At 41.8% G+C, this 19,462-nt stretch overlaps 1 protein-coding gene across 1 annotated transcript in view; it reads right to left on the bottom strand.

The window, feature by feature from the left end:
- Positions 1-19,462, bottom strand: part of LOC145415098 (coagulation factor XIII B chain-like) — a 141,184-nt gene that overhangs the window by 94,972 nt on the left and 26,750 nt on the right. Inside the window, exon 4 of the mRNA XM_080284517.1 lies at positions 3,335-3,450. Coding sequence (XP_080140643.1) covers positions 3,335-3,450 — 116 coding nt within the window. The remainder of the gene's footprint in view (positions 1-3,334; positions 3,451-19,462) is intronic.

The raw sequence follows: 19,462 nt of genomic DNA, 5'->3' as shown, positions 1-19,462 counted from the left end.
ATGTTCAAACATCTTAATATCACCGGATACTGATACTGGCCTTGACTTGCCCCTTTTTTGTTGAAAGGTCAAACTTTTGCAAGTCGGAAGCAAATGATTCTTTCTATATTCTGTAAAAAGTACCGAAAACACTCGTCTTCACATTGCCCACCCTACAATGGCCTTTTCAACAAGGTGTACTCCCTTCGCCCTGATAACTCACCATCGTCCAAGCTCGTAACATCCACGCCTTGCAGCCCAATCCACTCGTTTCTGTTTTCCAATAGAGCATATGATCATACAAATGACCACCTAGACTGCCTGCCAGCCTACAGTACCAATATTCATAATTAATACTATGTTCCGGTCCGTTATGGTACAGTGGAAGAGTGTGCGTCTCTCATGCTGGTGGACTTGGGTTCGCCTCCCGCCAGAGTTGTAAAGCTTTGGGAAGCATTCACTGAGCCACTGACCGCTTTGACGGACACAAGAGGTGCTGTGGTTGAATCAGTGTCGCATGCTAGTACACTTCCACTCAGTCGGCTTAAGGCGGGCCGATTACCCTTGGTTCATAGACTACACACACATCCAAAGCCACTACAACACTACAACCACACTCACAATCACTTCTCGCCCTACAGTACATACAGTCTCCACCAGACAGCCTAAGCCACTGGGTAGAGCTATATTGGCTGTATCGTCCCTGCTTCGGTAGGGATAAGCCGGTCCTGCAGTGGACCTCAACGGCTGATGATGATGATGATGTGATCCGTTACCCACCACCATCCTCATTCGTCTCTTTCCAGGTCTCAAAGACTATACTTTCGTGAGGAAGAAAATGAAAATGGACGGAGCCAGAGGCTGCAAGCCTACCGAGGCTGCTCTTGTCTAGGAAATATTGGATGAGAGTGGAAGAAAAATGCAATTCGTCCATTTCCAGACGCGTAGACAAAATGCTGTTCGAAGACCGGAGGTATGGATAGTGGGAAATACAGTTTGAAGACAGCTCCATAGTTAAATAGTTTCATGTGTGAAGAGTTGAGAGTATCGGGTACCTCGCAACGGCGAAATGGACATGGAAAGGTGCGAGTGAGAGTTGGCGGATGGGTGTTGTGCCCATCGGTAATCGGGAAGGGATACGTTCAACATTTCAGAACACTGAACATCACAGCGATGGTGGCGGGAATGAGATGCAGCACTGCGTCGAAGAGTAATACACACACACACACACACACACACACACACACACACATACACACAAAGAGAGAGAGCACACCCATTTTCTGGAAACTGAACCTTGGATAGGAAGTAATGGGATTTTTCCATGATATCTCCCAAGACTTGGGCACTCTAGGAATACTGGTAGCTGATGGCACACTGTTTGATAATATGAAATATCATTCTGGAAAATTTTTTGACTGAAAGAAGGAAGAATTGAGCTCATATTGCATTATCAACAGCAAAATTTTGTTTATCTCAGTTAGAAATAACAGAGAAGTAAATAAACCAAGGTGTGACATAGCGTGGCATAGCCTCATCTTGTAGTTGTTGAAGCAACTGTTATGACAGACGTTGTGAAACGCTAATGGAAAAGTGAAGCTGGGAATCATAAGCATACGATTGGAAAGTGCTACATGTACACGTCATAAGATCATTCATGATAGCTGTCAGAACAACATCCACTTGGCGATCAGAAAGGAGCCTGGAGATAAAGTCACACACTGAAGACAGAAATAGTAAGTCAGTCTGAAACCTTAAAGGACAATGCCTAACTAGGTCGTAGGTCTTTAAAATGTTAGGTGCAATGGCAAGCGTTTCTCCAAAGCCCTAAAAGGATGATGAACAAGAATCTGTAAGGGATCTGAAAAGATCGCCACTAGAGCAACCCGCGAGGAATCGTCCTGACAGGAAGATGTTTATGAGAAGGCACAGGTTAAAAGACAAATATAAAGGAGTTTCTCTAGGCAGGATAAAGGGGCAGAGGTCTTGAGAACAACAGAAAGAATTCTCAGTTATGAAGCAAGGGATGTCAGAAATTATATCTGAAGTCCTTCTAATCACACCGATCTCATGAACCTAGGAGACCCGAAACCAGGTAAAAATTCTGGAATTTCATTTCTAAATCCATTGCATAGACAGGGATATTTTTGGCTTACACCTTTTCAGGCATAGATCTGAATGAGTAATGTTCGATGTGAAGAACCTGAACAGCGTTAAGTAAACTTGTGAGTTGAAAGAAAAAAAATAGATAAAATATTATGTGAAGTGGCCTGAGCTGAACTCTTAACAAAATGAATCCTAACCAGTGCACATAAGAATATTTGACTGCGTTTTTTTATTCTCGCAGTTATGTCGGTAGTACAGCAGTTGTAACAGCTGATCCCAAGGCAGTCTGTCTAAACAGCCCCAAGTCCCTAAGGAAGGCCATGGCCGAGACCGAACTTTCCCACAGAGCTCTCAAAGCGTGTATGTTGTGTTGTTGGCACAGGCGATTGTTCCATAATGTGCTTAATAGTATAGGATGCAGTGGTGCATGCAGGACACGCATCAGCGACGGAGTCATCCAGCCTGATAATTCAAGAGGGCTGGATGATGCCCACTATCACCCTAGCTAAGTGGACCCTGTCCTCACAAAGGAAGTAAGATTCAGATGGGTGGATATTACGCGGTAGTGCATGCAGCTGTGTGTTGTCCTCGAGTGACTGAATGCATCGGCGAGTGATTTGAACAAGGATATGCCTCTAGAAGCTAGTTTGAGGTGGGCGAGGGGGGAGAGATAACAGTATTTGTGTATGATATCGTGTGCTAGGTGTTGTTTTGATGTTTCTTGGTGTGTGTGGATGTACTGCCATGTAGTGTCGTGGATCGTGTGGGTTTGTGGAGGCTGCGGTATGAATCTGTGTGCCTCTTATATCTAGATGATCCTTGACTTTGAGGACTTTGGTTTCTTGGTGTAGGTGGTCCATGGGTGTAGTAGCTGTGCAGCCTGTGATTATTTTTAAGCCTTGTTCTGTATGCTCTGTAGGGTGTTGTAGTGTGTTTCAGTGAGGTTGGAAGCCCAAACAGAGGTTGCATAGTTCATCACTGAACGTATATACTGTTTGTAAACTATAGTGGTGGTTTCTTTGTTCTATCCGACTGTTGTATGGGCAAGTGATCTTAGGGCGTTAAGTCTTAGTGTTAATTTATTTTTAATGTTTCTGATGTGTTGTTTAAATGACACTGATGTATTGTATGTCACACCAAGGATTTGTGTGTGTGTGTGTGTGTGTGTGTGTGTGTGTGTGTGTGTGTGTGTGTGTGTGTGTGTGTGTGTGTGTGTGTGTGTGTGTGTGTGTCATCTTCATCTGCTCACCTTTCACACAGACGGGTTGACCCTGCAGCACCCACTGTCCCTCTTTACACAGCACCTCCTGACGTCCGCCCTGTAGTCGGTAGCCGCCCATGCACCGCACCTGGCCATACGTATCACTGTCACGGGGAACACAACTCATTACACACGAGACCCTCTTATTAAACCCTGTTCCCCAACGACTTGTTTTCTATTTTATTCTTTTCATTGTCAGACGATTTCATGCAACTAAAAAAAATCAATACAGGCTGAAACAACCTTCATTTCTACGAGACCTTTCCTAAGTTGAAAACAGTCGACTACAGGCAAGAATAAAGTGATATATAATATTCATGGGCTGATGGAGAACAAATTGAGAGCTCAAAAACCCAGGTAACCCTAATTTATGAAGAAGCTATTTGGAAGAATTCTGAACCTTAGATTACTTAAGTCTTCAGACCATGTTATATAGCATTTTCAGCAGCCAGTATACATAAACCCATTTTACACATCCCATGGGTTCCACATGCAGAAACTGGGGAATTACCTGCACTGCATGTACCGCTTAGTTTTAATGCATCATACTATAAACCCATATTATCACTCGTTAAGAAGGCTTCCCAGCATCTCTCTTCCTTAAAAGTTTAATTCTGTATCCGATACATTATAAATCATAAGCTGGTGTCTTACTTTTGTGACGTTCATTGATATACAAACACATACAGTAATAAGCAAACAAGATATATTAAGATGTAATATGCAAAATAAATTCCGAACAAGTGAGGCCAGGTTCAACAAACCTTGCCTGACATCAGTTATTTTATTGCTGTTAAATACTGAATTGGTACTGCCATTTAGTGTCAGTAAACAATTAAAGTTTAAGATACTGGCGCAAATGAAATCGAACTTGTTATCTGTCAATACTAATTATTAATTTCGAGTTTTAGCCCCCTGAATATCCGTGACCTTGATTTGACCATTCAAGATCACTTAATAGTCTGGTGGCAGAATGGTCATTTTCGGGTGAACCTCGTTCGAAGACATATACAAAGTTTTATTGCATTTTCTGATACTTTGGGATGTAACCATCAAAATAAAAAAGTGCATCCAGCTGGCCCACTTGAGATTTCAAAATGGAGGGCGAAATCCAATATGGCCACCTGCATGAATGATGATGCTAATAAAACATGTTTAGCTATCTTTTTCAGTGTTTAATTTTCTTCATACAATAATAATATTAACTTTTCCTATCAGAACATGAACTAAACAAAATGATCACCTGTAAACTACACATTGTAACATTTTATTTTAATGATTTTTAAGTGTTTATAATAATTTTTAGGTGCCGATAGAAGAAATTTTGAATGTTAATAAATTGCTATCACTAAAGTCAATAAAACAATAAAGGTCTCATTTGAGAAGGTGATTGGCCTCTCAATTTGCTTGTCATCATAGAGATGCTTCCTTATTTCAATGCTAATGGTCATGCCAATTATGGAAGGTATGCCTTGTATTACTTTCATTCTATGAGCAAACTGCCTGATGAAGTGCTTCAAGACTTCATGGACGGAGGTCATGTATTGCTACATCAACCAGGCATCTGGAATGGCATCTGGTCTGACCAGTACATTTGAGACAACTTTCATGCGTTATGGCCATAGTCCAGGAGGAATTATTGGAATAACCTATCAACCAGTGGCATTGAAAAGGTGGGCTCTCGGACTACATATCTGCACTCAACTGAAAAAAGATGTTTGATCCATGTTTGGTGGAAATGCACAATCCACAGTCATGACCCACAAGGAAGAAGGTCCTTCAAGGATACAAAGTGATGAAGTAGACAGAGCAAAAATTCAGGAGAAACTTCAAAGCTGCATAGATCCACTGAACGGAGAGTGCCATCCACCCGGACTGATTTATGTGGTTACAGGTAGGATATGTGCAGAGCATGTCAATTTTGACAGGGTTGTTGAATTGGGAGCAGCTATGATGAAAACATTTGAGGAAGGATGGCTACAAAGTTTTCACAAGCCACTCACAAGACCAGTTGTGCTCATGTCAACTTCAAAAAAAAAATTAAAGTGGACAATATATCTGTGTATAATACCACATTGATCTATTCAAGAGTGCTTTGTCTTCAAACCTCTAGGATCATACATGAGAGATGTTCTCTCTTATGAGCTGGCTGCATTTCCACCCTCAATATTCCAGGAAAAGACAGGTGATATGAGGCTGTCAGCTTCTAAAGCCACCCTGAAAGCCAAAGTCCAAGTGGAAGTATCTGATCGCAGAACGGTCCCAGCTGATGCTATAATACTTGATGGGTGTGCAATTCTCTGGGTTGTCAAATGGCCAAGCAAAGGTGTCATAGAAGATTATAAACTAAAGTTTGTGCAGTACATATGTCATTGTCTTTTAGCAGCAAACACACATCTGGTCTTTGACAGTTATCACAGTGGAAGCATAAAACAGGCAACACGAGCAGCTACACCTGGGAAGGAAGCAAGTAGATGCCACAGACTGTCACTGGCAACACCTCTGCCACCACAGTAGATCTGCTTATCTGTTATACACAATAAATCCCAAGTGAATAATCTCATCTGTGAGTATCTGTGTGAGCACACTGATCTACTGTCACACAATGACAATCACCTTGTGATTACAGGTAAGGAACCAATACCAGTAGAGGTTTGTAATGGAATCAGAAGAAACAGGCCTGACTTGCACACTACACATGAGGAAGCTGATGTTATTGTGGTGCAGCAAGCTGTCCATTTGGCAAGGTCAGGAAGACACAACATTAGAAATGTTGCTGATGACACAGACATATTTGTCCTGCTATGCCACTTCTATAAGCAAGAAAATCTTGCCTACAATATGGTAATGCTTGGAACAAGCCCTTCACGATCAAGTGCAGATATCAAAGCAACAGTTGAGCAAAATCAAGATGTTCTCAACAGTCTGTTACCTGCCCATGTTCTTACAAGATGTGACAGTGTTTCATATTTATGGGGTATTGGTAAAGGAGCAATGTTAAAGACAAATAAAGAGTGGAAAGTCACTTACCAGATTAGGGTGGCAACAAGAAGAGCTGACTGATGTTACTCCTGAAGCCACAATATTCATTGCAGCATGTTATGGCTTTCCAAATGAAAACAACATGACATCTTTAAGATAAATTGTGGGGCAATCAAAGATGGGCAACTTTTGGCTCACCAAAGCACCAGAGCTAAAAGCTTTGCCACCAACATCAGAAGCATTTGAAGAACATGTTTACAGAGCCCATTTACAGACAGCAATTTGGAGACGCTCCCTTGATCCAGAGCCACCAGAAATGAACTCTCTTCATTATGGGTGGATCAAGGATCCTGATTCAAACATGTTGGTTCCAATTGGCTTGCCACCTGATGTTTCTCCTGCACCACTTGATATCCTAAAACTAATCAACTGTGGGTGTCAATCCCGCACCCCATATTCAACTGCCCGCTGCAGTTGTGCTGCAGCACAACTTTCTTGCTCACTGTTTTGTGCTTGCCGAGGAACTGACTGCCACAATCCTCAAAGTAAATCAAGAGTGTCAGTTGAAGAAGAGGAAAGTATGAACGTGGAAATGACAGACAATATATTATATAATTGTAAATGTTTCGTTTTTCAGTGTTTTTATATTTATAAGCAACATATATTTTTGATGAAAAGCATTTTGATCAATTCTGAAGGGCGTAATTGGTTAACATTCTGATATAAGGGATATGAACATTTTAGTTGTGAAAAAAAAATATATATGGTTTAAATATGTTTGTTGGACTAGACTTGTTAAATATTTAAAAATGCTTACTGACGGAAAGACCTAATTCTCCATCCTTTCCCTGTATAGTTTGTTAAGAAAATGAAATATTGTTGTAATACTCGGTGATAGTCTAACAGGGTACGATAATCACATTTGGTGTCTTTTTTAAGCAATTATAATTAACTGAGTAATTTTTATTTTCACAATTTACACATATATAATGTACTTTGTTATCCCTAGAATTTCTTGAAATAATTTTACGTTTAAATAATGTAATATTAGTAAAACTAGTGACTATAGTAATCAAATATTGTAATTTTTCATTTTCTCAGGCGGCCATTTTGGATTTCGGCTCATATAACAAAATGCTCAAGTGCGCCAACTGGGTGCACTTTTTATTTTCATTAGTAGCGTCTAATGTATAAAAAATGCAATAAAACTTTTGTCGCGTTTTCGTGAGGCTTTTAGACCGCTATAGACAGGTTTAGACCGGTCTTATTGCTGTTCTGGCGAGACAATTAGACTGGTACAGACTGGTCCAAAGCAGTCCTGCCCCACAAGCTGGCCTAGGTGAGACCGGTCTGCGCACAAACATATGTGCGTCAGAAACAGCCAAGAAGGAGGCGCGGGGCGTCCGTGGCAGGGTGTAAACATCAATGGTCAACAATGGCGGACTTGGAAATAAGGTTTGTTTGAAATTACATTTTTAACGCTAGCAGAAGCCCATGATTATCCAAGAAGAGAACCAAATAAATCTCACCATGAAGTATAGGCTTTGTTACTATAGATCGCATGAAATAAAATCATTAAAGCATTAATTACCAAGATAAAAATCGAGGGGAAGCATGAAATTTGTATAATCAACGCTACTCCCTGGCATTTGTTTACATTCTTCTAGGCCACGCCCAGTCACTCTTGCAACCAATAGCAGGCTCGGACCGACATTAGCCCGTTCTCGCGATCACCTTGACTCCAGACCGGTCTAAACCGGTCCAAAGTGGCCCGCGAAAATGCGGCTCTTGTATGTGTTTCAGAACGAGGTTCAGTGAAATTCCTCCAGACTATAAGGTCAAAGGTCATGGTACCAGTTAAAAGCCCATATGGGACTTACACGTACTGTAAGTTGATTTTAGTAAATACTTATTTGCAACCAGTTTCGAGTTATAGCCCTTAAACATCCGTGACCTGGAATTTGACCTTTCAAGGACACTTAAGTTCAAAGGTCTTGGTGTCAGATAAAAGCCCATATGGGAGTTCCTTCATGATGATAATGGTGAATATCTCTGTGTTCAACAGGTTTAAAGTTATAGCCCTCTGAAAATCCATGACCTTGATTTTAACATTTCATGGTCACTGTGTTATCTCCAAAATTTAATCACTTCCTTTGGGGACTAGTGCCCACATATCCTGAAAGTGCCATGTAATTTCATTCAGCCGTTTTTTCGTTATGCTGCTGACAAACAAACAAACAAATGAACAAAAAACAAACAAACGACAAAAAAAAACTCGTCGGACTCCGTCCTGGGCAAGGTTAAAAAAAAAAAAAAAAAGGGCTAGACAATCGTCTAAGCCAAGAATATGTCTTATACACCTCTCAACCTACTTCACAGCAGGCGCTAAACTTTCAAGAAATATCAGGGAGTCGGTAAGCACAAACATCTTCAGACAGTAAGTTGTAGATTTTAAAGAACTGTAAAAAATTTCTCAAAGAGACTTCACACTTACTCACTAGGTACAAGTCGGTAAACTGACAGCCATAGAGTTGTTTTTGCAACTACATACGTTACACACGACGATAAATGCATCGCACAGGAACGGTCCGATGGCATCCTTAATGTGAAATGCAGTTCAAGATCTCTCAGAAAGATTAATATGTTGCCATGTAGGTGAGCATACTGTATATGAATAAAACTTAATTTGGCCAAGGAAGAAAGACTTGGAAGAGTGAGCACTTTCCAGCATCCATTTGTATGATCTTTCGACTGCTCACCGAGGAATTAATACTGTTCTCTTGTATTAAATATGCTGTACACGCTCAATATTAGCTACATTAGCAGTACACCACAGCAAGTCTGGAATGAGAGCAATGCCTTTATTGTCTCAGGCTCATTCTCTAGCGGTGATTCATAAACGAACAAATTATAGCTCGTTTTTCTCAGTTAGGTCACATAAGTCATTCGATGATTTAACTCCTTTACTTCACTATTTTAGATTACTATCAAAGTGTCATCCACATCCTTCGATAAAGGTACTTATGAGAGATACTTGTAATGGTACTACTGTTTCATCGTACGATATATATACATGTACATATACAACATTAATGTTTGACAGTACTTCTCCAGCCTGAGAAATATAGTACATTGTTACATTTTTCTGAAGGAGAATGAGGAGGTGTAGAGTTTGAAGGGAATAAGGTGTTTCCCTGGGGAGATAATGAGAGAAATCAATGCTGGTAGAACTGCACACTTACAGGGAGTAAGCCAGATGGTCTACGTGCTACCATCTCAGTGCTGACAAAACCCCCATTACTTGCAAATTCTGAGCAAGCAACATGGATGCTGAACGTGTCTGACTTTGAGGATTGACGCTTTTAGGGCCTCATTAAAGTATGGTCAGGATTGCACTTATTCTAGGACAAATTATGAGTCGTGCAAGTGAGGACAAGCTCTGGAATAAGAACACCCCATTTCATTTGACCACATTCGTTCATTTTTCAGAGCCATACAGAATGTCGATAACAGCTGATAACACTGTGCTCAGAACGGGGCCCATTTAACCTTGTGATCCAGTGCCTTTTTTTTTTTTTAGTTTAGTTTATTCTTCCTAAGTACAAATTACTTTTTTTTACTTGGGAATTCTCATGTATAGTGACTGATTAATGAACGCTAAATTAAACTCCTCTAGCTTAACCCAAGGCGTCCCGTCGACATATGACTACGTTGCAACATTGTGTAATTGCCAGTCCCGTCGACTTACTGGCACGTCGCGCAGTTGTAAGGTGCATAATTTGCACAATTTTCAAATCTCGTGCTTGATATTTGGTACGTTGGGTCGCTCGACCTTCCCCTACCTGGCACCAGGCAGGGACACTCGGCGACCCTGCGCGACCCGCGCTCACCCTCAGCTCGGTCACTCACCTGTTAGCAGTGGCCCTGCTCAGACATGGCACATAGAGGTCTCTTGGAGGAGAAAATGCAAGCCGCCCTGGACGCCTTCACAGGCGACAGTGATTTGCCACTCGATGACAAGGTGGTGGACAAAGATTATGTCCAACCAGAGGAGGAGGAAACCAGCAGCAGTGATGAGGAGGTCCTGCCTCCCAGGAAGTGGCGCTACGTAACGTATCGTGCTGCTAGAGAGGGCCAGCCTGCACCAGAGCAGCATGCAACCACCTCCAGGCAGCCCCTACGTGATGCGGAGCCCGATTTCGAGGACGAGGACGAGGACGGAGCCGTGGGACGTGCTGCCACGTGGTACGGCCGGGAGATAAGCACCCATCGCTGCCCAGAGCGCACAGCACGTCGTACAAGCAGGTATGGGCCTAGTGTTTTGTTTGGGGATGACGGAAGTGGTATGGAGGGAGTGGGGAGTGAAATGGAAAGTGCAGGGGCGAGTATAGAAAGTGAGAGTGGAGGGAGTGAGTCATCGCTCTCCCGTGGTGATGTGAGGCAGCGGGGCGTATCACGTGGGGCAGTGAGGGTCCGTGATGAATCACGTGGTGTTTTGATGGAGGGGGAAGGTGGGGAAAAACCACTCCCCAGCACGTCTTATGCTTCCCAATATTCCCAGACACGTGGGCCAGTGAAGGTGCGTGATGAATCACGTGGTGTTGTGATGGAGGGGGAAGGTGAGGAGGAGCCACTCCCCAGCACGTCTTATGCTCCCCAGTATTCCCAGACTTCATCCCAACAGCCCCTAATGTTCCACAAGGCCGTAAGGTTAAGGGAAAAGGAAAGGGTAAAGGCCGAGGGAAGAGGAGTGCGAGTGGGGAAGCCCTCCGCACTCCTCCCCAATCTCCCCCACCAGCATCTCCTCCCCACTCCGACGAAGGCGACAATGGGAACGATGGGGGCGAGGGTTTTGTGACTTGGAATTGGGAGGATGGGAGTGATTTTTCTCCCATCATTCACCCCTTCACTGAGCAGGGGTGTGCTGGCTGCACTGCTGCAGGAATTCACCCTAGTTCCACCAGGCTGGATTTTTTCCACCTGTTTTTCAGTGAGGGTTTTGTGGAGCAAATTGTGGAACAAACAAACCATTTCGCTAGCAGCCAGCGCCGTGAGAGTGAAAGACATTGCACAAGGAGCAGGCATTCCATCATTTATGATTACCCTGTCTCCCTTGCAGAAATGTTTTTATTTTTTGCCCTGGTACCTTTGATGGGTATTGTACGAAAAAACAGAATTCCGGCATACTGGACAAGGGACCCTATCATGAAGACACCAATATTTGGCCAAATCATGAGCCGTAATTGCTTTCAGCAAATTCTAAGTCACCTCCACTTTCACGATGCTGATGATCCTGCAAATGCAAATGACACAGATAAGATGAGGCGAATTAGGTTGGTTTTTGATCACCTAAGGCAAACATTCCGTTCCTCATTTTATCCCTATAGAGACCTTGTCATAAACGAGAGTCTTGTGTTGTGGAGAGGCAATATTTCCTTTCGGCAGTACATACCCAGCAAAAGGCACCGTTTTGGGTTCAAGAGTTTTGTTATGTGTGACTGTAGGACTGGTTATGTGCAAGACATAGTCTTGTACACCACTGCACAGACAGACATAATAGAAGATCGGAGTATTGGACCGTCTGGAGCAGTGGGAAAGACAATGATTGAAGACTACCTTCATCGTGGTCACGTCCTTTACCTGGACAACTGGTACACCAGCCCTCTTCTCGTTCGTTATCTACACAGGCATGACACGGGAATCTGTGGTATCGTCAAGGTGAACCGGCATCACATGGTCAAGGTGGGGCGGAAACTTGAAAGAAATGAGGTGGTCTTCTTCCAGGCTAACAATATACTACCAACAGTGTGGAACCACAACAGAGAAGTCAGCCTCTTGTCCACGGTTCACCGCCCCTTGATGCACCGTACAGAGTCCGTGGATTACCGCAGCGAGAGGAGGCGCCACATATGGAAACCTGAGTGTGTCCTTGATTATAACATCAACATGAGCCTGGTGGACCAGTCAGACTCCATGATATCCACTGTCAAGTGTGCCAGGACCACAATGAAGTTGTATAAGAAGCTCTTCTTTCACCTGCTAGATATAACTGCCCTGAATTGCCACCACCTGCACGCCATGACAACAGGAGTGTAGGAAACCTTTGAAGGGTTTGTGAGGGAGCTTACACGTGAGATTTTTGCCAGGTATGCGGTTGAGAGGCCCCAACACCGCACACGCACTGCCCCTACCGCCCAAACTTCCCTGAGAACATCCGTCCGCCATTTCCCCACTCCTATACCTCCCCAGCCAAATAGACCTAGGCCCAAACGCAGGTGTCATGTGTGTATCAATTCCCGTGTAAGACCCACTACTCAGAGAAAAGACACCCGCTACCAGTGCGTGGAGCGTGACGTGGGTCTCTGCATTCACCTTTGCTTTTGTGAGTATCACATCTTGATGCACTTCTGATATGGTGTGAAAGCGATATGACCCTCATACTCAGAAAGAAATGAGACAAACAGAAGCTCAGTGTAATTATAAGGCCTGTAGATCTGTAAATAGTAGTATGGAAGTGGAAACAGGTGTATTATAAGTGGAAAAATCTGTAAGGGCATAAATACATTCTAAGTGGAAACCTTCCCTGCAACTGTATGTAGATGCGCTATTCTGACGCTCAGTGGAATAAATAAGGCCCGTAAATATGTAAATATTAGTAGGAAAAGTGGAAATGGGTGTAATAAAAGTGGAAAGTTATGTAAGTGCATAAATTTATTCTGTCAAAATATTCCTAGCAAGTGTATATAGATGCGATATTCTGATGCTCAGTGGAATAAATAAGGCCCGTAAATATGTAAATAGTTTTATAAAGTGGAAACGGGTGTAATGTAAGTAGTAAATTATTATGTTAGTGTATAAATATTATCTAAGTCGAAACATTCATAGCAAGGGTATTTTGATGCGATATTCTGACGCTCAGTGGAATAAATAAGGCCCGTAAATATGTAAATAGTAGTATAAGGTGGAAACGGGTGTAATGTAAGTGGGGAAGTATATTGGGAGTGAAGAAATAAAGTAGAAGTTGAAACACGAGTGGTAGCGAGTGTGCTTGCTGCGTAAATATGCGCTAGCATTTCGCTAAATGCCCTCGTAATGAATGTAAATAATTGAAAACATTTACATTGGTTGAGGAAAGGTTCAATGTAAAAAAAAAACAATACTATGAAAGTGATAAAATAATATGGTATGTTGAGATACGAGTCATAGCGAGTGCGCTGAGTAAGCAGATATGCGCTATAGTTATGCTACATGTCATACTGAATGAAAACAGCTGAAAACATTTACATACAGTAAAAAATGGTAAAATGGCATTGAAACAGTATTATACAAGTAGAAAAAAATGATATGTTTACTGAAACAAGAAACGTAGCACATAGCCTGTGACCACTATGACCAAACTCGCTATGCTCATGCAATGGAACAATGCTTATTTTTCTTATATATATATATATATATATATATATATATATATATATATATATATATATATATCACTGAAAACCATTATAATGTTACTGTTATTGTTTATTAGTTCAAATTCAATAAATGTAGAGATGTTCTTTGTTGTTTCTCCCAAAATTATCTACCATAGAAAACGTGAGAGCCTCACACGTCAGTGACAGAATACGATACCTGGCGCGGGGAACCTCGCCTGTTCTGACCACTTATGGACCCCGGTAAGCCCTATCTTGGTGATTTTCCTTTGCTTCTCAACAAAAGCGGAGGTTTTAGCAAAAAAAAAAAAAAAAAAAAAAAAAAAATCCAAAATAGCTCGGGATTGGAGGGCTTCGGAGGTGCGAAATCGGTCGAGACGTGACGGGTTAAAAAGTCTCTCCCAGGTTTAATAAAAACGTCCGGAAGTAGCAAGGAACAGCGTGGTGGACTGAAGAGGTGAAACAGGCTGTGGCACAAAAGAAGAAAGCATACAATGAATGGATGAGAAATAGGGGCGTGGAAGAAATTGACAGGCGGAAGAAAGACTTATATGTGGAAAGGAAGAGAGAGGTGAAAAGATTGGTAAGAGAGAGTAAGAAGAGAGTGGATGAGGAATTTGGAAGGAATTTGAGTGTAAAGTGGAGGGACTGTAAGAAAATGTTCTGGAGAGAAGTGAAAAGAGTAAGACAGGGTGGAAGTGACGTTAGCAGGGGAGTGAAAGATAAAAATGGTAGATTACTAGTGGAGAAGGGAGAAAAAGTGAGCAGATGGAGAGAACACTTTAAGGAATTGTTGAACGTAGAGGATGGAAGTAATGCGAGTATAAGTGGCTGGGGAATGGCTGGGAGAAGGAGGGAGGTGAGGAGACAGGAAGAAATCAGTAGGATAGAAGTTGTGGAAGCAATGAAGAAAGTTAAATCGGGGAAAGCCCCAGGAATTGATGGAGTGTGTGGTGAAATGCTGAAGCATGGGGGAGAGATAGTAGTAGAATGGATGTGGAAGATGTGCAGATTGGCCTGGGAGGAAGGTAGAGTCCCGGAGGATTGGAAGTCAGGTATAATTATTCCCTTGTACAAAGGAAAAGGGGAAAAAGAAGTGTGTGGTAATCATAGGGGCATTTGTCTTCTTAGTATAATAGGAAAAGTGTATGGTAGGATACTTATAGACAGAGTTAGAGAAAGAACAGAGAAAGTAGTTGGAGAAGAACAGGGAGGCTTTAGGAAGGGAAGAGGTTGTGTAGATCAGATATTCATTCTTAGATCTTTAGTGGAAAAGTTTCTAGAGAAGGGAAAGAAGTTGTATGCGGCTTTCATGGATTTGGAGAAAGCATATGACAGGGTGGATAGACAAGGATTGTGGAGTGTTAAGAATATATGGAGTAGATGGGAAGTTGTTGAATGCTGTGAAGAGTATGTACAATGGTGCGAAGGCTGCAGTGCGTGTGGATGGTGAACTAAGTGAATTTTTCTCTTTGAAAGTTGGTTTGAAACAGGGATGTGTCATGTCTCCATGGTTGTTCAATCTGTACATGGATGGGGTAATAAAAGAGGTACAAGGTAGGGTAGTGGATGTTGGAGTGGCCCTGGTGAGAGAGGATAGTGTTTGGAAACTCCCTGTACTGTTGTTTGCAGATGATACTGTGTTGTTGAGTGAAGACGAAGGGGAGCTGCAAGGCTTGGTGGATGAGTTTGAGAGAGTGTGTAAGAAACGGAAACTAAAGGTGAATGTAGGGAAGAGTAAAGTGATGGTCTTTGAGAGAGGTGAAGTTAGTGAATGTACAGCGAGGTTGGATGGTGAGGAATTGGAAAACGTGAGTACGTTTAAGTATTTGGGTAGTGTGATGAGTAAGGATGGAGGTTTGGAGGGTGAAGTGCTTGAAAGGGTACAGCAGGGAAGAAAGGTTGCTGGTTCCTTGAAAACAGTGATAAGAAACAGGGAAGTGAGCATGGAAGTGAAAAAGTTACTACATGACAGTATTGTGATACCAACTCTAACATGTGGAAGTGAAGCTTGGACATTGTTGGAAGGACACAAGTCAAGAGTGAGAGCAGTGGAAATGAGTTATTCAAGAGGAGCCTGTGGAGTCACGTGGAGAGACAGGCTGACGAATGAGGATATAAAGGAACATTGTGGTGTGGATGTGGATGTGATAGGAAGCGTTATGAGGAATACACTGAGGTGGTTTGGCCATGTGGAGAGGATGGAGGGTGAAAGACTGACGAAGAGAGTGTATATGAGTGAGGTGGAGAGGGAAAGAGGGAGGGGGAGGCCGAGGATGAGATGGAGGGATGGGGTGGAGAGGTATATGAGAGAGGGGGGTGTGAGTTGGGAGCAGGGCAGTGAAATGGCTGGGGACAGGGCGACTTGGAGGCGATTTGTTTGTGGCCACCCCAAACGGGATTGAGGCGTCTGGCAATAGATAGATAGATGGACACCCGGTCTGAAGGGTTAAACGAATATTCTTAATCCAAGTTTTGCCGTGACTTACATGGCTGGACAAACTGAGTCTGAAACGTCTGAACCTGACCTCAGTCGAAACCCGAAAAATATCAGCTTGAAGTGATATGTGGTTCTACCCAGGTAATGAGCCTCTTTGACACAGACATTTTGCCAAAACCATGGCAATCGAAGCAGTTTTGTCCCGTATAAAACATGTTAGGTTACACACGAAACAGGGGCATACACAGCAGGAATAAATACATTACACTCTAGCCGCCAAGTAAGTCTGCATGAGAAAACTATATATTTATTTTTATGTTCCACACCTCATTTTCTGTCCATATTGCAGAATTTGTAAGGAGTATTATGAATAGACAATAATATATATATATATATATATATATATATATATATATATATATATATATATATATATATATATATATATATATATATATATATATATATAAACGATCAACAGGAAAAAGTTGTATAGAACCATTAGGAGTATGCTCCAGCACCCTCATCAACTTAAAAAAAAAAAAAAAGGAAATTTCGACAGCGTACCTGTGTCATGTCAGAAGAGTCATCATGTGATACACAAAAGCAGGGCGAGACACTACATGCATACATAATATAATCTTTTTCTATAATCCCAAGTCTGTGAATGTCTATCTTTCTGTCTGTTTGTGTCTGGCTGTCTGATCCCATTGCTCACTTTGTGTGGAGAATCATTCAAAGGCAACAAGAGACATCAAAAACTACAAAAGCAAAAGTTCTAAAACGAAAAGAAAATAGAAAAGTAAATGCGGAAAATTGATCGTGAGCCTGCGTCATATCAGGCAGTAGTAACGTTTCAGCTTCCTAGCTTAAGCAATTCTAGAGGTAACGTGGCTGACTCACTTTTCTCTGCCGCAGATAATATCCAGAGATCAGGTTGACGCTTTGTCACCATATTTGGCCAAAAGAAGCAGACAGTTGTCCGACTAAAATAAAGTTTCAAGACTCTAGGCTAAATAGCTTTTGAAATATAACAATTTAAAAAAATAAGAACAATAATAATAATAATAACAATAATAATAATAATAATAATAATAATAATAATAATAATAATAATGATAATAATAATAATAATAATAATAATAATAATAATAATAATAATAATGACAAAAAAGAAAACTTCCCATGGTGATGTGGGAAGTTTTACTAATAATAATACAAATGCCTACAAAACGGAAAATGCCAATAGCAAGTTCATTAACTCACCACATGACAAGGTCGTCCATCTTGTGTATGCGACCTCAGCACAAAAAAATAATAATAATAATAATAATAATTTTGGCCTGGGCTGTGACCTTGAGTTTTGGGTCAAGGCCATTCATTCTTTGTAGCCATGCATAGCATATGAAGTTCTAACCAAATTTGGTGAATGTAGCTCAGTTCTATCCTTTTTTTTAATTGTGCACTCGTTGACCCCAAACTACTTTCAAATGACCCCTGGGCAATCTCAGAAACTACAAATCTAAATGGACCCATAGTCACTTCAGACCAGCTCCCCGACCTTGGCTATGTCTCACAACAATTTCAAGTCTGTACCTTTAGCGGCTTCTGTGACTCCGCAAATAGACTATTTTTATCAGATTTTGGATGTAACTGGAAAACCAGTACTGGAAACAGGATGATACTGGGTCATATGAAACCGCCAGCTGGGGGACTCCGATGGCCAAGTATGATGACCTTATCTTTCAAAATTAGCAAATACGAACAATTTACTTCTTTATTATTAATAATAATAATAATAATAATAATAATAATAATGGAATAAGAGATTACAAATGTGTCAGCTCGAGATATGTGCATGTCAAGTTCAAGTTTAAGAAGGTAAAAGTGGCTCTAATTGTAGCGTATGCACCGTGTGATGACAGGAGTAAGAGAGAAAGACAGGTTATGGGATGGACTGAATGAACCAGTGGGAGAAATGCCCAGGAGCTATAAAGTGATCGTAATGGGCGATATGAAAGGAAGAGCAGGTACTGGTCCTAAGGATGACACAGTGGCTTGTAATGGAGTACCAGGAGAAAATGATAATGGGAAGCGGCTGAAGGATATGTGTCAGGTATGGAGGTTGTGCATTTGTAACTCGTATTTCAAACACAAAGATGCACATAAATATACATAGTATGGAGGGAACGGGGATTGTGTTGAAAGGAGCCTGATTGGTTACATGCTCGCAGAAAGGTCAATCTGGGAATGGTTATTGATACAAGGGCCGCGAGAGGACGATGTTGAGGTCTGTCAGATCATATGATTGTGGCACATAGATCAAACTGAGAGGAGTGAGGTGGACCAGGAGAGAAAGGGCAGTCAGGGAGAAAGACTGAAAGTCGAGAAAATAAGGATCATAGAAATTGCAGATGAATACAGGACCAAAGTAGGGGAGGAGTTGGAATCAGTGAACTGGAATGAAATGGATCTGGACAGCCTGTGGAATTCATATAGGGATTGCTTGTTCGGCGTAGATGGCCTAGATGGTAAGGAATGCTACAGCGGTGTGTGGTGTGTCAAAAGTAACAACAATGAAGAAAGGTACGGCATGGTGGGATGAAGAGGTTAGGAGAGCAGTGGAAGAATAGAGGAAGAAGTAGCTAGTGTGGCTGCAGGAGAGAGGTTCAGTTGAAATAAGAACTGAATATACTGAGGGAAAGAAGCACGTAAAAAGACTAATGAAGAGGACAAAGGAGGTAAATGATGATCTAGGAAGGCAAATGAACGCAAACTACTCTAAAAATAGGAACTTATTTTGGAAAGAGGTGCGTAAATGGAGAAGTGAAAGCAGAAAGAAATGTGAAGGTATGAAGGATGTAGGTGGCAGATTATTTACCCATGGGGATGAAGTAAGGACCAGATGGAAATAATACTTTGAAAGCCTGATGAATGGGAACAAAAAGAGCAGTGCAACTGTAAAAACTTGTTTTGGGGGGGTGCAGGGAAAGAATTGCATGCAGTACCAGGAAACGTGACACTCGCAGAGGTGAAGAACGCTGTGCAGCGGCTGAAAAATGGGAAAGCAGCTGCGGTTGATGAGGTGTATGCAGAGATCATTAAATGTAGTGGAGGGAGCAGAATGAAGCGCTTGTTGAAGACATGTAAGAAGGCATGGATGAGTGAAACTGTGTCAGCAGAGTGGAAAAAGGCTGTGACTGTACCCGTGTACAAAAATAAGGATGAGCGACGTGTGTGCAAGAAATATAGTGGTCCAAG

The sequence above is a fragment of the Coenobita brevimanus genome, chromosome 13 (assembly GCF_032717465.1).
Source record: "Coenobita brevimanus isolate Jiangsu-jjx chromosome 13, ASM3271746v2, whole genome shotgun sequence".
In the NCBI taxonomy this organism is placed as follows: domain Eukaryota; kingdom Metazoa; phylum Arthropoda; class Malacostraca; order Decapoda; family Coenobitidae; genus Coenobita; species Coenobita brevimanus.
This window is presented reverse-complemented; position numbering and strand designations above follow the sequence as displayed.